At 42.9% G+C, this 12,115-nt stretch overlaps 1 protein-coding gene across 1 annotated transcript in view; it reads left to right on the top strand.

The window, feature by feature from the left end:
* Nucleotides 1-12,115, top strand: part of LOC132874328 (calmodulin-binding transcription activator 1-like) — a 499,951-nt gene that overhangs the window by 230,663 nt on the left and 257,173 nt on the right. The window contains exon 4 of the mRNA XM_060910417.1: nucleotides 10,245-10,312. Within this exon, the coding sequence (XP_060766400.1) occupies nucleotides 10,245-10,312 (68 nt within the window). The remainder of the gene's footprint in view (nucleotides 1-10,244; nucleotides 10,313-12,115) is intronic.

Below are 12,115 nucleotides of genomic sequence, written 5' to 3'. Positions count from 1 at the left end.
TAATTTTAAACTTCAGTAACTCGAAAACAAGTCAGGTAACTCAAATAACCTCAAGTAAAATAACTTTAATTAAAATGTGTTCTGTAAGTCGAAAGGATTTTAATATCGTATCGGATTGTATGGTCAGAAAATATCTCAAGAACGAGTGCCGGACTGAACTGATTAGATTTCGGAATTGATCGAAAGGTCAAATGTCTGAAATAGTTTTTCTTCAAGAGCGTCCTTCCTGTCTGAAGGGAAGACAAATTGGTAATAAGAAGGACAAGGTTTCCTGCTGGTGGAGGTTTCCCCCAGTGTCAGGTTCTGCTTGAGGTGGGGATTTTTAGGGCCCGAGCACCAGAGGTGCACAGCCTCCAGTGTCCACCGGAAGGCGCTGCACCAAGCTGCAAGGCCATGTTGTTTTCCTAAGGATTATTATTAATATTATTATTCTTTTTCTTGAAGACTTGGCCATTTTTGAGGTGGTTCCCGTGGGCGAAAACTCATGAAATTTGGTACACACATCAGTCCTGGCCACCACTACTCGGGGATAGAGGCTTGGCCCCAGGTGTGTCCGGTGACTCCATAGCGCCCCCATAAGTCATCGAGACTTTTGCCCGATGTATAGTTTCACCTATCCGTGTCAAATTTGGTAGGTGTGTAGGGAGCCCCAAGACAAACAAAATTGTAATGTACATTGTATTATCCGTACTCAACAGGAAGTGAGTTATTTTTGGTTTTGTTTGTTTTGAAATGTGTTACATTTTGACGTTCTTCTCCTAGGCAGTTTGTTGGATTCATGCCAGGTTTGGTAAACCGGAGGTGCTTGGGCCCTTCATCGCCACCCGTGGCTATTTTTTTTTTTTTTTTCAGTTAAAGGGCTCCCTGATTGAGTATTCCCCAATAACAGTGTGATTGAATATCAGTGTTAGGATACTACGATGTCCTCCTCCATCTCTGTCTCATACTTTCTCTCGAAAGCCCTCATAGATGCCAAAGAGTGGAGTGGCGTCTCTACATTCAGGGCACTGAGGGGAGTATTTATCTCCTGCTCTGTGCCTTGCAAGCTCTGGCCACCCCATTTTAGAAATTAAGTATGTGTGTGTGTGTGTGTGTGTGTGTGTGTGTGTGTGTGTGTGTGTGTGTGTGTGTGTGTGTGTGAGAGAGAGTGAGACCAAGACTGGGACTGAAACCCGGGGTGTGAGCAATATGATTAATGACTCAATTTCCTCTCCTACTTTTTAAAATGGAGTGTCAGTTTACTTCCTGAAGTTCTTTGATTTCTCCTTGACTGAGTGGGCGGAAAGAGAAAATAAAAGAACGAGACAGGATTTGATTATGATTATTGAGATGACAGTGGGAGGGCTGAACGTTACGCCATTCCTCCTTTGCTGGCATACCTGGCTGCTGTGCAGTTCTCACAGGCTTCTCGGATGAATATCAGAACCAAATATTCTAAAAAACAAGCAAAACAAAACACACGGACCTGTTCACTGAGGTGCAAGGCCCTATTGTTTTCTTAAGGAGTCTTCTTATTAGTAATCATTCTTCTTCTTATTATTATTCTTTTTCTTCATCACTTGGCCATTTTTGAGGTGGTTCCAATGGGCAAAAACTCACGAAATTTGGTACACACATCAGTCTTGGCCACCGCTACTCAGGGACAGAGGATTGGCCCTGGGTGTGTCCGGGGGACTCCATAGCACCCCCACACGTCATTGAGACTTTTGTCCGGTATATAGTTTCACGTATCCATGTCAAATTTGGTAGGTGTATGTGGTGCCCCAAGACAAACAAAATTGTAATGTACATTGTATTAGCCATACTCAACAGGAAGTGAGTTATTTTTGGTTTTGTGCATTTTGCCACGTGTTACATTTTGACGTTCTACTCTTCGGCGGTTTGTTGGATTCAAGTTCTCACAGGCTTCTCGATTTAATCAGGATGAACATCAGAACCAAATATTCTAAAAACAAACAAAAAAAACCACCCTTGAACCTGTTCACTGATTGAATGTACAGTAGTTTTGTGTGATATGAACAGAATGAAATAAGGGTTGTGCATTTGTAAGAAATTTGTTTGAAATTGTCAGATCCTCCCATCCTCTCCGAGTTTCCCCACGTGCCGGATCAGTCCGCTGGATTTCTCGTATCGGTCCGATTAAAAGTGATGTGGTTGGGGTTTAGGGAGTAAAACCAAGATTCATTTCACACTTACTCTCGGTTTAAGCAATTATAGTCGGGTTCACTTGGGACATAAGAGTGAGACTAAAATTTATTTCTTACTTTGCCAGCTTGTAATTCGACTTTTTTTTCTTTTACGGAACATGTCGGACCGTAGGAGAAGGTGGAGATCTGGTGGATATTCTAAGTAATGGAAGAGGTTACGTATTAAAATTGGCATCTGTTTTATTCTTTGGACGTACTGGAATTAGGAAAAAAGTTTTTTTTTTTTCTTGGAATGACCTCTGCTCTGTTGAAATCTTGTTCAGAAAGTGTTGATTAATTTTCTGTAACAAATCGCAGGATGATATTAATAGCAACCATTTACACACAGACGCCACAAATAAACAGATTCAAAAAAATCGTTGATATAGTTAGTTTTCTGTGTGTTTGTTTTTGTTTATTTAATATTTATGGAAGCGCAAGCGCTTTGTAACAGTCAGGCGTAAAGCTGTAAACTTGAATTATTCCGACATCTTCAGGCTTTTTTATGGCTCAAAGCTGCACTTTATTTGTCTTATAAAAGAGAGAGAGAGAAAAACACAGTGTTTACAGCTACTATAGCAGAAGTGAGAGCAGGAACTAAATGTAACTGTAAGTGGGGAAAAAAAGGATTTACTAAATTTAAAAATGTATTTGCTGTGGTATAAGAGGAATAAAATACTGCGGATATGCTGTTCCAGGAAAATGATCTCTGGATGCTAACAGTTAATCACGTCATCACTCCGCCCCCATCGTTGGTTAGTTTTCTATAACAGTGTGACACAGATTATTTGTTTTATTCTTTACCAAACGCAGTTTTAGGGCATTTGGTGTAATTTTTTTATTCATGCAATACGACAAACATGTTTCCATAAGGCTACGGTCACACTACAGCTACATCGCGATACTTTACGATGGTTATCGATGAAAATGAGGCATTTGGTGGCGATGCTTCCCCAAGCTTCGGGAAGAATTCCCAAACCCATCTGCGAGTATTCGCCGCTTAGTTTGCAGATGAAATCATCACCAAGAAATTTCAATGCATGCACGAAATGGAGACACGCAAAAAACAACTCGTGAAGCTCAGAGAACATTCAGCGTGCATCGCACAATTGGTGCCTATGTTGCCAATTTTTCATCGCCAAGTATTCACATATTAAACCCATTGTGAGCTATAGTGTAACCAGGGCCTAAGATGCCATTCTGCAGCGTAGGGCTGAGCAATATGATAGTATAATCCATATTGCGATCAAATGTCATGATACATTTATCTGATATATCGTCAGTATCATGATATTTTTAAATAGCTTTTTACAAACTAAATCGAACAGAATGGAGGCCATTAATCTACTGTTATGTTTCTTTACTTAAAGCTGTACCGCCTTTCAGATTTTTCAAGTGTAGGTCATAAAAAGAATTTTCCCCGACACCTAATTAATTTTGTTTATTGGACCGAAAGCTACTGAATTCGAATCACAGACTTCCAATTTTATTTGTTTTTTTTTTAAATAGAACAATTAATGAGTTTAGATCCACATGGTCCTAAATTCTCCACTATTTTTTCCTGCTTCACCATGACCCAATACAAGATACTATGTCACGCATCACATGGTGGTGGGCTTTTCCTGTTCACGCAAGGCATTGTGGGATACAAATTTGAAACAGGAGAGAAAAATGAAGGACGTGAGTGTGCAAATGAAACGTGAAAGAGCGACTACAGTAACAGAAAGAAAGCGAGAAGAAAAGACGTTATGTTCTATACGAAGGAAAGGAAACGCAGGACCAAACTAATAAATATCGGCGCTCAGCGAGCACCTCGGTGTGATCAGCTGTTCGTTTAGCGACAGAATGATGGAACTGTCAGTGCACGCTCAAAGGGAAACCTGCGCATGTGCACACACACGGACTTCCTCTGTCTGTTTGACTGCGCGAAGCGAGCGATTTCATTTCATGCACATTATTTGCTTTAATCCCCTCAAATTAAATAACTTCCCAGCCACAGAATGGCCTGATATTTTGTCAGATATTACAGAAATAAACAGATATCACAATCACCACATTTCAGACGGAACTAAATTTCACCGATTTAGGCCGTCTAGCTTTAATCTTTACAACACATTTTTCCCATTTGAAATCACGCTTTAGTTTTTTAGACATTAAATAAGTGTCTTCAATCTCAGCTTAAAAGTTCCTGTTTTTTAATGTTTTTAACGCTGACAGTTTGTCAGATATATCGTGATACATACTGTACCGTGTATGGTAGAAACGTCCTGAAGTATATCGTGATATGTTGGTTGTTTTTTTTTTAAATCATATCACCCACCCCTTAAAGCAGCCTTTTATCCGTGATATCATTGTTGCCGTGACTCATTTTGACATCGCATGAAGTATGAAGCAGTTTCAGATCCACTGGATCAGCGCCTTGATCACTTCAACAAAAAGCTTCTTCAAAGGGCCTCTGAAGCTTTCAGTTATTTATTTTTTTTAATGTTGTAATTAAATACGACAGGATGTCCAACCGTAGTACCGCCTCCTGATTGTCCGAGACCAAATCGTAGTGTATGGTTGAACATCGTTGTCAACTTTTTCACGCTTAAACTTCAGATAAACGAAGTCACCCTGTCATAATCACAGCCTTACAGTAGGTCTGGCTTTTTGAACGCAGCGATACGACGTACAAGGTCGTCTGCTGTGAAATTGTGAAGACACACTCAAAGAGCTCCAAAGACGGCGGCTGAAGGAGACAGGAAGAGAGAGAACTCTGAGATCATCCACACTGAACAGTGAAGAGAGAAGTGTTTGTCTGGAACGCTCGCTCCAGGTGTGCGACTCTGTTTCGCCGATTATAGTTTAAAAACACTTTGAGGAGTTTGTCACGCGGGTTGGATTGCGAGTGCCGAAAGTCAGAGGAAGACCCAGGTGTCGCTCTTCAGGTTAACTCGAGGTGAGAGAAGCGATTGCCTGGAGCAGGCTCACTGGAAGCTCAATGACTGGCCTCGAGGGTGGAGAGGAACTCAGGAAGAAGAGGAGGGGTTCACAGAAGCCCACAAACCTTCATCTTCATTTTCAGCACAAAACTACTTTGTCATACGACGTGAAGGAAGAAGAGTAATATAATAGGAATACTAAATATAGCGGAGACGAGGAGGAGGAGGAGGAAAAGACAGCGAAAGAGTGGAAAAAAGAAGAGTCTGAACTAACAAGCCACTGAGAATCGCTTCCTAAATAAACTCAATCTGACAAAAAGCCCAGAGCTGCCTTTTGTTTTTGTTTGTTTGTTTTTTTATTTCTGTTTGCCAAATTATAACAGGTCATCGTTTGTCTTTCGCTCCGCCCGAGGACGTGCCAGGGGACTTCAGGGGCTCGGCTTGACAAGCAGCGAGACAGCACTAATGAAAACTTAGCCGAGCAGTAAACAGGAAGACAAAGGAATGTACAGCGTGGTCAGAGAGATGGAAAAAAAAAACGAGTGATGCTAAAAAAATAGCTGAAACAATGGAGCTGAGTTGGCAGAGATGTAGTAGCCTCGGACTTTCTCTGTTGCCTTTTATAGCGGATAAAACTTCAGGGTTTCTAATCAAACTCTCTGAAACACTAAGCCTGAAAGACTTTAGTCAGAAGATACAGCGCTGAGCGTAAATGAGTGCACCCCCTTTGAAAAGTAACATTTTAAACAATATCTCAATGAACACAAACAATTTCCAAAATGCTGACAAGTTTAATATAACATCAGTTTAACTTATAACGTGAAAGTAAAGTTAATAATATAACTTAGATTACACGTTTTTCAGTTTTACTCAAATTAGGGTGGTGCAAAAATGAGTACACCCCACAACAAAAACTACTACATCTAGTACTTTGTATGGCCTCCATGATTTTTAATGACGGCACCAAGTCTTCTAGGCATGGAATGAACAAGTTGGCGACATTTTGCAACATCAATCTTTTTCCATTCTTCAACAATGACCTCTTTTAGTGACTGGATGGAGAGTGATGCTCAACTTGTCTCTTCAGAATTCCACAAAGAAAATAATTTCTTTACACCACAAAGCTGAAGGCTACAAGAAGATCAGCAAAGCTTTACTTATCATTCGCAAAAGTGGTACAAAAATTTAAGAAAGCTGGAACTGCAACCATCTCACAGAGACGTCCAGGTCGTCCACGGAAGTTAACACCTCGACAGGAGCGTCTTCTGATGAGAAGGGTTGAAGAAAATCGGCATGCAAGTTCACTGCAGTTATCTAAAGAAGTAGAAAGCCAAACTGGGGTGACTATTTCCCTTGACATGATACGGCGTACACTGCAGAGGAATGTTATGCACGGACGCCGTCCACGAAAGAAGCCTCTCCTAAAGCCCAGGCACAAAAAAGCCCACCTAGAGTTTGCCAGGGCCCATGCTGATAAAGATGAAGACTACTGGGACTCTATACTCTGGAGTGATGAGACCAAGAGAAATGTTTTTGGAACTGATGGCTTCAAAACTGTATGGCGTCGCAAAGGTGAGGAATACAAAGAAAAATGCCTGGTGCCTACAGTGAAACATGGTGGTGGCAGTGTCCTTATGTGGGGCTGCATGAGTGCTGCTGGTGTCGGGGAGCTGCATTTCATTGATGGCATCATGAATTCGCAGATGTATTGCTCTATACTGAAAGAGAAGATGCTACCATCACTCCGTGCCCTTGGCCGTCATGCACTTTTCCAACATGACTAAACACACATCTAAGGCCACTGTTGGATTTCTGAAGAAGAACAGGGTGAAAGTGATTCAGTGTCTCCTGATCTGAACCCAATCGAACACCTATGGGGAATTCTGAAGAGACAAGTTGAGCATCACTCTCCATCCAGCATCCAGTCACTAAAAGAGGTCGTTGTTGAAGAATGGAAAAAGATTGATGTTGCAAAATGTCGCCAACTTGTTCATTCCATGCCTAGAAGACTTGGTGCTGTCATTAAAAATCATGGAGGCCATACAAAGTACTAGATGTAGTAGTTTTTGTTGTGGGGTGTACTCAATTTTGCACCACCCTAATTTGAGTAAAACTGAAAAATGTGTACTGTAATCGAAGTTATATTATTAACCTTACTTTCACGTTATAAGTTAAACAGATGTTATATTAAACTTTGTCTTGTCAACATTTTGGAAATTGTTTGTGTTCATTGAGATATTGTTTAAAATGTTACTTTTCAAAGGGGGTGCACTCATTTATGCTCAGCGCTGTAGGTGTTGATTAATTTTCTCTAAAATCGCAGGTTTATATTAATGCGCTCCTTTATTGTTCCTGAAGTAACGGCTGATTCACAGCGGACGCTCCATGTAAAAACTGCGTAATCATGGGCCTGGTGTTCTGTTTCCTGTAACGAGATGTTGGTGTAACATTTATGGAAAGAGTCTCCAGTGTCAGCACTTAGCTTCGTCCTTTGGGGAATGACTTAAGTTTGTTGGGTGGTGGTTGTGGATCCCTGAGGTGACTGATGAGGCCAATCCAGGCTTTGAAGGTACGCCCACATGTCAGGCACGCGTGGGTAGGTGCTGTAGTGGGGGTGGCGATAGTTCAAGCCTTCCATGCAGCTCGTTTCTTCTGGGCCTCGCCGATGCGTTTCATCTATTGTGGGAGCATAAACACTAATCAGGGCGACACTGTGGTGTAGTGGTCAGCACTGTCGCCTCACAGCAAGAAGGTTCTGGGTTTGAGCCCAGTGGCCAACGGAGGCCTTTCTGTGTGGAGTTTGCATGTTCTTTCCGTGTTTGCATGGGTTTCCTCCGGGTGCTCCGGTTTCCCCCACAGTCCAAAGACATGTGGATTAGGTCGATTGGCTACTCTAAATTGCCCATAGGTGTGTGTGTGTGCGTGTGTGTATACCTGCCACCAGATGAGGGTTTGGGTCCCTCTGGTGTGCTTTAATCACCCAAGAGAATTCAGAGAAGCTAGTTGACAGCTTCCTGGATTGCTGATCCTCAACTATGAGGACGGCGACAGACAGACAGAAGCACTAATCAGTGTTGCGTTCTTCTTGCCTCTAAGTGGGAGCGGAAGTGGGCAGTGGGCGTGTGCCGTCCTTGACTGCCATGCAGTTGAGTACTAAGGCGTCTCCTTCCCTCTACTATCCTGGGGTGGTGCCTTGAGCAAGTACTATCAACCCCTTGCTCCCCCTGGTCAGGGTTACGACCGAAGACTGGACTTGGCAGACTGCGCAGAGGAGATACCACCTGGTGGTTCAACAGGCAGGAAGGGTGGACCCAGCAAAGTGCTTGTGGAGTGCGATCAGGGCACAGCGCAACACATAGAACACTGTTGGCCATCCACTGCATCCTGACCTAGCTCCAGCCGTCTTGATTCTGTCTTGCCCCTGGACCAAATTAGGTCGGGACATGAGAGTGAGGCTGACGGCTGCACAACTCTCCCTGACTCTAATCCAATTCACGCACGTGCAAGTCATGACTTCAGATTCAACTCATGGTGATGTTCGACCCCGAAGGATGAACGTCATCATAGCTTCATAACAGTCGCTTGCTGTAATGTTAAGTTTCCCGGCATCTCACGGTTTCTCGGTAACATAACAAGCTGCGTATTTTTGTCTTATTGACTTCAAGAGAGAAAAAAAAAGAGAGGCTGTTGAAGGAACGACTGTTTATAGCTGTTGTAACGTAAGTGATGTTACAGGAGAACATTCGACAACTATAAATTGATAAAAAGTGTAACGTTACTCTTTCATGAATAAAAACCATGGTCGTTGAAACATCGATGTGATATGCTGTAAGAGGAATAAACCACTTTCGCACATGCCATTACTAGCCTGGGCCCGCCCATCCTAAGTGTGACGCAACACGGGGGGCTGTTGCGAACTTAGTCTGGCAAGGCAAGCTATCTCCAGCTCTTCCAAGCTCCCGAAAAATCGGGAGCCAATCAACTTTGAGCATCTCCAACGGCCCTGGGTAGAGGCGTGTTCAAGGCAGTGACGTAGTAGAACTGCGACCGGAAGCCATAGATTGTTTACAGAATCTATGCCGGAAGCGCTTCATTCACTAGAAACATTACGAACATGGAGCAGCGGCAAGCCTTTAACACAGCGGTAGATGCTGTATTGAAAGCATTCAACGGGAAGTTCTCATTGAAAACGGAGCAAAGAGCAGCCCTGGAGGTATTTATCTTCTTCCTGTTACTCAAGCAGTTTCCGTCGCGTCACATACGTCAGAGGAAAGAGTGATGTGATTGGTTTAAGCTTCGTCACAGCCTTTTCTGGCTTCGACCAGTAGCAAACTGAGGCATTTCAGGGAGGCGGGTCAACCACGCGCTTTGGGAAACGCTTGGGCTTAATATCTATGCCAGACCAATGCTCGCAGAGCTTTGAAGTTGCGTTAGCCAGACTATGCCATTACAGGACATGAACAACTCTGCTGTCAATTATTTTCCAATAACAGCATGCTGCGTAGTTTTCTTTCTTTTTTTGTAAAAGATTCCTTACGTATTCCTTTCCCCTGGAGAAGAGCCATGAGGGCGTGAGAAAGCTTCTCTTCTCGGCGCTGCTTTTGTTCCCATCTTTCCCTCTCCTTAACATCGTTCTCCTTTGCATAAGCCCTCATAAGGCACCTGTAACATTTCTCGATGAGGCTGTTAACCTTTCCACGACACGCCTCGACTCTGTAGGCCAGATATTCGGACAAGGATTCCGCTCACGGCTCGCGTGAATTGAGACCACCAGTGCATAAAATGAGCTCCAGGTCTCTACAGCGATCACAGAATTGGAGGGACGAGCGACTGCCGTGCATGCGAATGACAGCCCATAGCTGTCAGAACACCTTTGGTCATGACCAGGTCCGGAAACATCCGGCGCTCTTTTATGAGGATCTTCTGGGTGTCCCAGGGTGCGGTCATGGTTTTTATTAACGCCGTTTTAGCAGTGTTGGTCAATACGTGACGGTACTAGAGAGTCAAAAATGAATGACTGGATTAGTTAATGAATTAATTAATACTATTTGGTGCTGTTTTGTATTTGTCCTTTTTTATTATTATTATTTTATCACCAGGTAAAAATCATACTGTTTTTGTTTTCTTTTTTCAGGAAATCGCTGCTTACTTGATATCATTTGAAAAGCATGAAGAGTGGCTAACGACATCCCCTAAAACCAGGTATGTGCATGTATTCATTTTGTTGTTATTGTTGTTATTGTTTTTTTTAACTATGCAGCATATTAACACCTCACCTGAAGGGGCGAGATAGCGCTTTCTTTTTACAGCTGGGTAATTTCTGTGCTTTTTTGTCGGATGTCCAGACAGATAATGGAATATTAATGACCACTTCTAATGTGAAATGTGGCCAGGCTTATTAAGCGCAATGCTCTCTCTCTCTCTTTTTCTCTTTTTTCACGAGTGCCATTAATGTAGGTGTTAATGTGCTGGGCTTGCACAGCGTATCATTCTATCAGCAAGCGAGGCCTCGACACAAAGATTAAAAAGTTTTTACTTGATCTGTGTCGATAATGAATGATAATGGAAATGATTTTTTTTGCGCTTCTAATGTTAATTATATGCGTATCATGAAATATTATAACATTAATACCACAGATTAACCAGACAGTAGAGGCTGGGAGGAAGGCAGGGCTTTCGATTGAAGGCGAGTTCGTCACGAACGAGCAATTCACGTAGCGTTTACGGTAAGATGTGACATCAGCACGGCGTGTAACTAAACCAAAGAGTTAGCTAGTTGGTTAACGGATACCTCGTAAATCATATCAAGCAAAGTTCGGTCGTGGATGTTTTTTTTTTTTTTCCCCTGTTGTTTGACGCACAGATTTATGGGTATTAGGCAACATCGAGGAGACATCAATGTTACCTTCAACTGGGGCACTGTGAAGACATCTTAGAAGACAGGAAACGGAGTTTTGAATGGTCCTTGATACCTCGCGGTCTTGTTGACCTCCTCCTGAGACAGCATGTTCCCTTTCCAAACGAGTGTGTGTAGAGTCAATCATGAAGGAAAATGTGAAGCTCTAGAAATTCGCACACTTCAGACGGGAACATGGCATATATCTGGGGTCTGTGGGTGGAGCTTTTCCTACATGGGTGGAGCCAGTACTACAAGTCATTGTGCTTCAGGCTGGATACATGTGTTAAATGCGTTGTTGTGTGGGTTCGGAGTTAGGGGTTAGAGGTCTGGGTTTAGAGTCTTATGAAAGGAATTGGATAAGATCTAGCTCCACCCCCAGACTATCTGGGACAAAAAAGGACCCAAACTGCTCCAGGGCTCGTTTTGGCTTTCAGAAATGCTTCCGTGAGTGTGGCATGAGATTCGCTGTCTGGAGTCTGAGTCATCAATCACAGGACGATGTGTGTGTGTGTGTGTGTGTGTGTGGTTTGATTTTTTTCTCTAATACGTTGAGCATTAGCGTGAAAACAGTGTTGTTTATCAGTCGTGCATCTTCTGAAGTGTCTGAGACTCACGCTAGGATTCCATTAACCTAATCACGAATGGGTTTTTACTCAAGTAACTATACCGTGCTGAAAATGTGATTAGAGTGCTTGAAAGTTTGTATCCATTTTGGATTTATGAAAAGAAAAAAATAGCCTCAATAAGGCCATCGCTCATACCGGCGACTGCTGTTGTACAGTACTTTACTTTTACTTATGGTCCCCGTCAATATATTGACGATGGGGAACCCTCCCCGCGCTTTCTCCCGCGCCTTCTTTCCTCTGCCCTGCTGTTCAGTTTCTCCTCGCAGAGACGTTTCCCATCTTGAACTTTAACACGACAGTTTGAGCGGTTCGGCGCAGCTTGGTACCATGATTTGATGTCGATACCAAAGATTTTCAGGTCTTCTTTAACACAATCCTTTCACCGTTTACGGGGTCTGCCCCAGAACGCTTACCATACTTAAGCTCTCCAAACAGTAACTACAAACTGCTGTTGTCTGCGAGTTTGAAATCTGATCAGTC

This window comes from Neoarius graeffei, chromosome 26 (assembly GCF_027579695.1).
Source record: "Neoarius graeffei isolate fNeoGra1 chromosome 26, fNeoGra1.pri, whole genome shotgun sequence".
NCBI classification, from domain to species: Eukaryota; Metazoa; Chordata; class Actinopteri; order Siluriformes; family Ariidae; genus Neoarius; species Neoarius graeffei.
The sequence above is the reverse complement of the archived record's forward strand: the minus strand, read 5'-3'. Positions and strand labels throughout refer to the sequence as shown.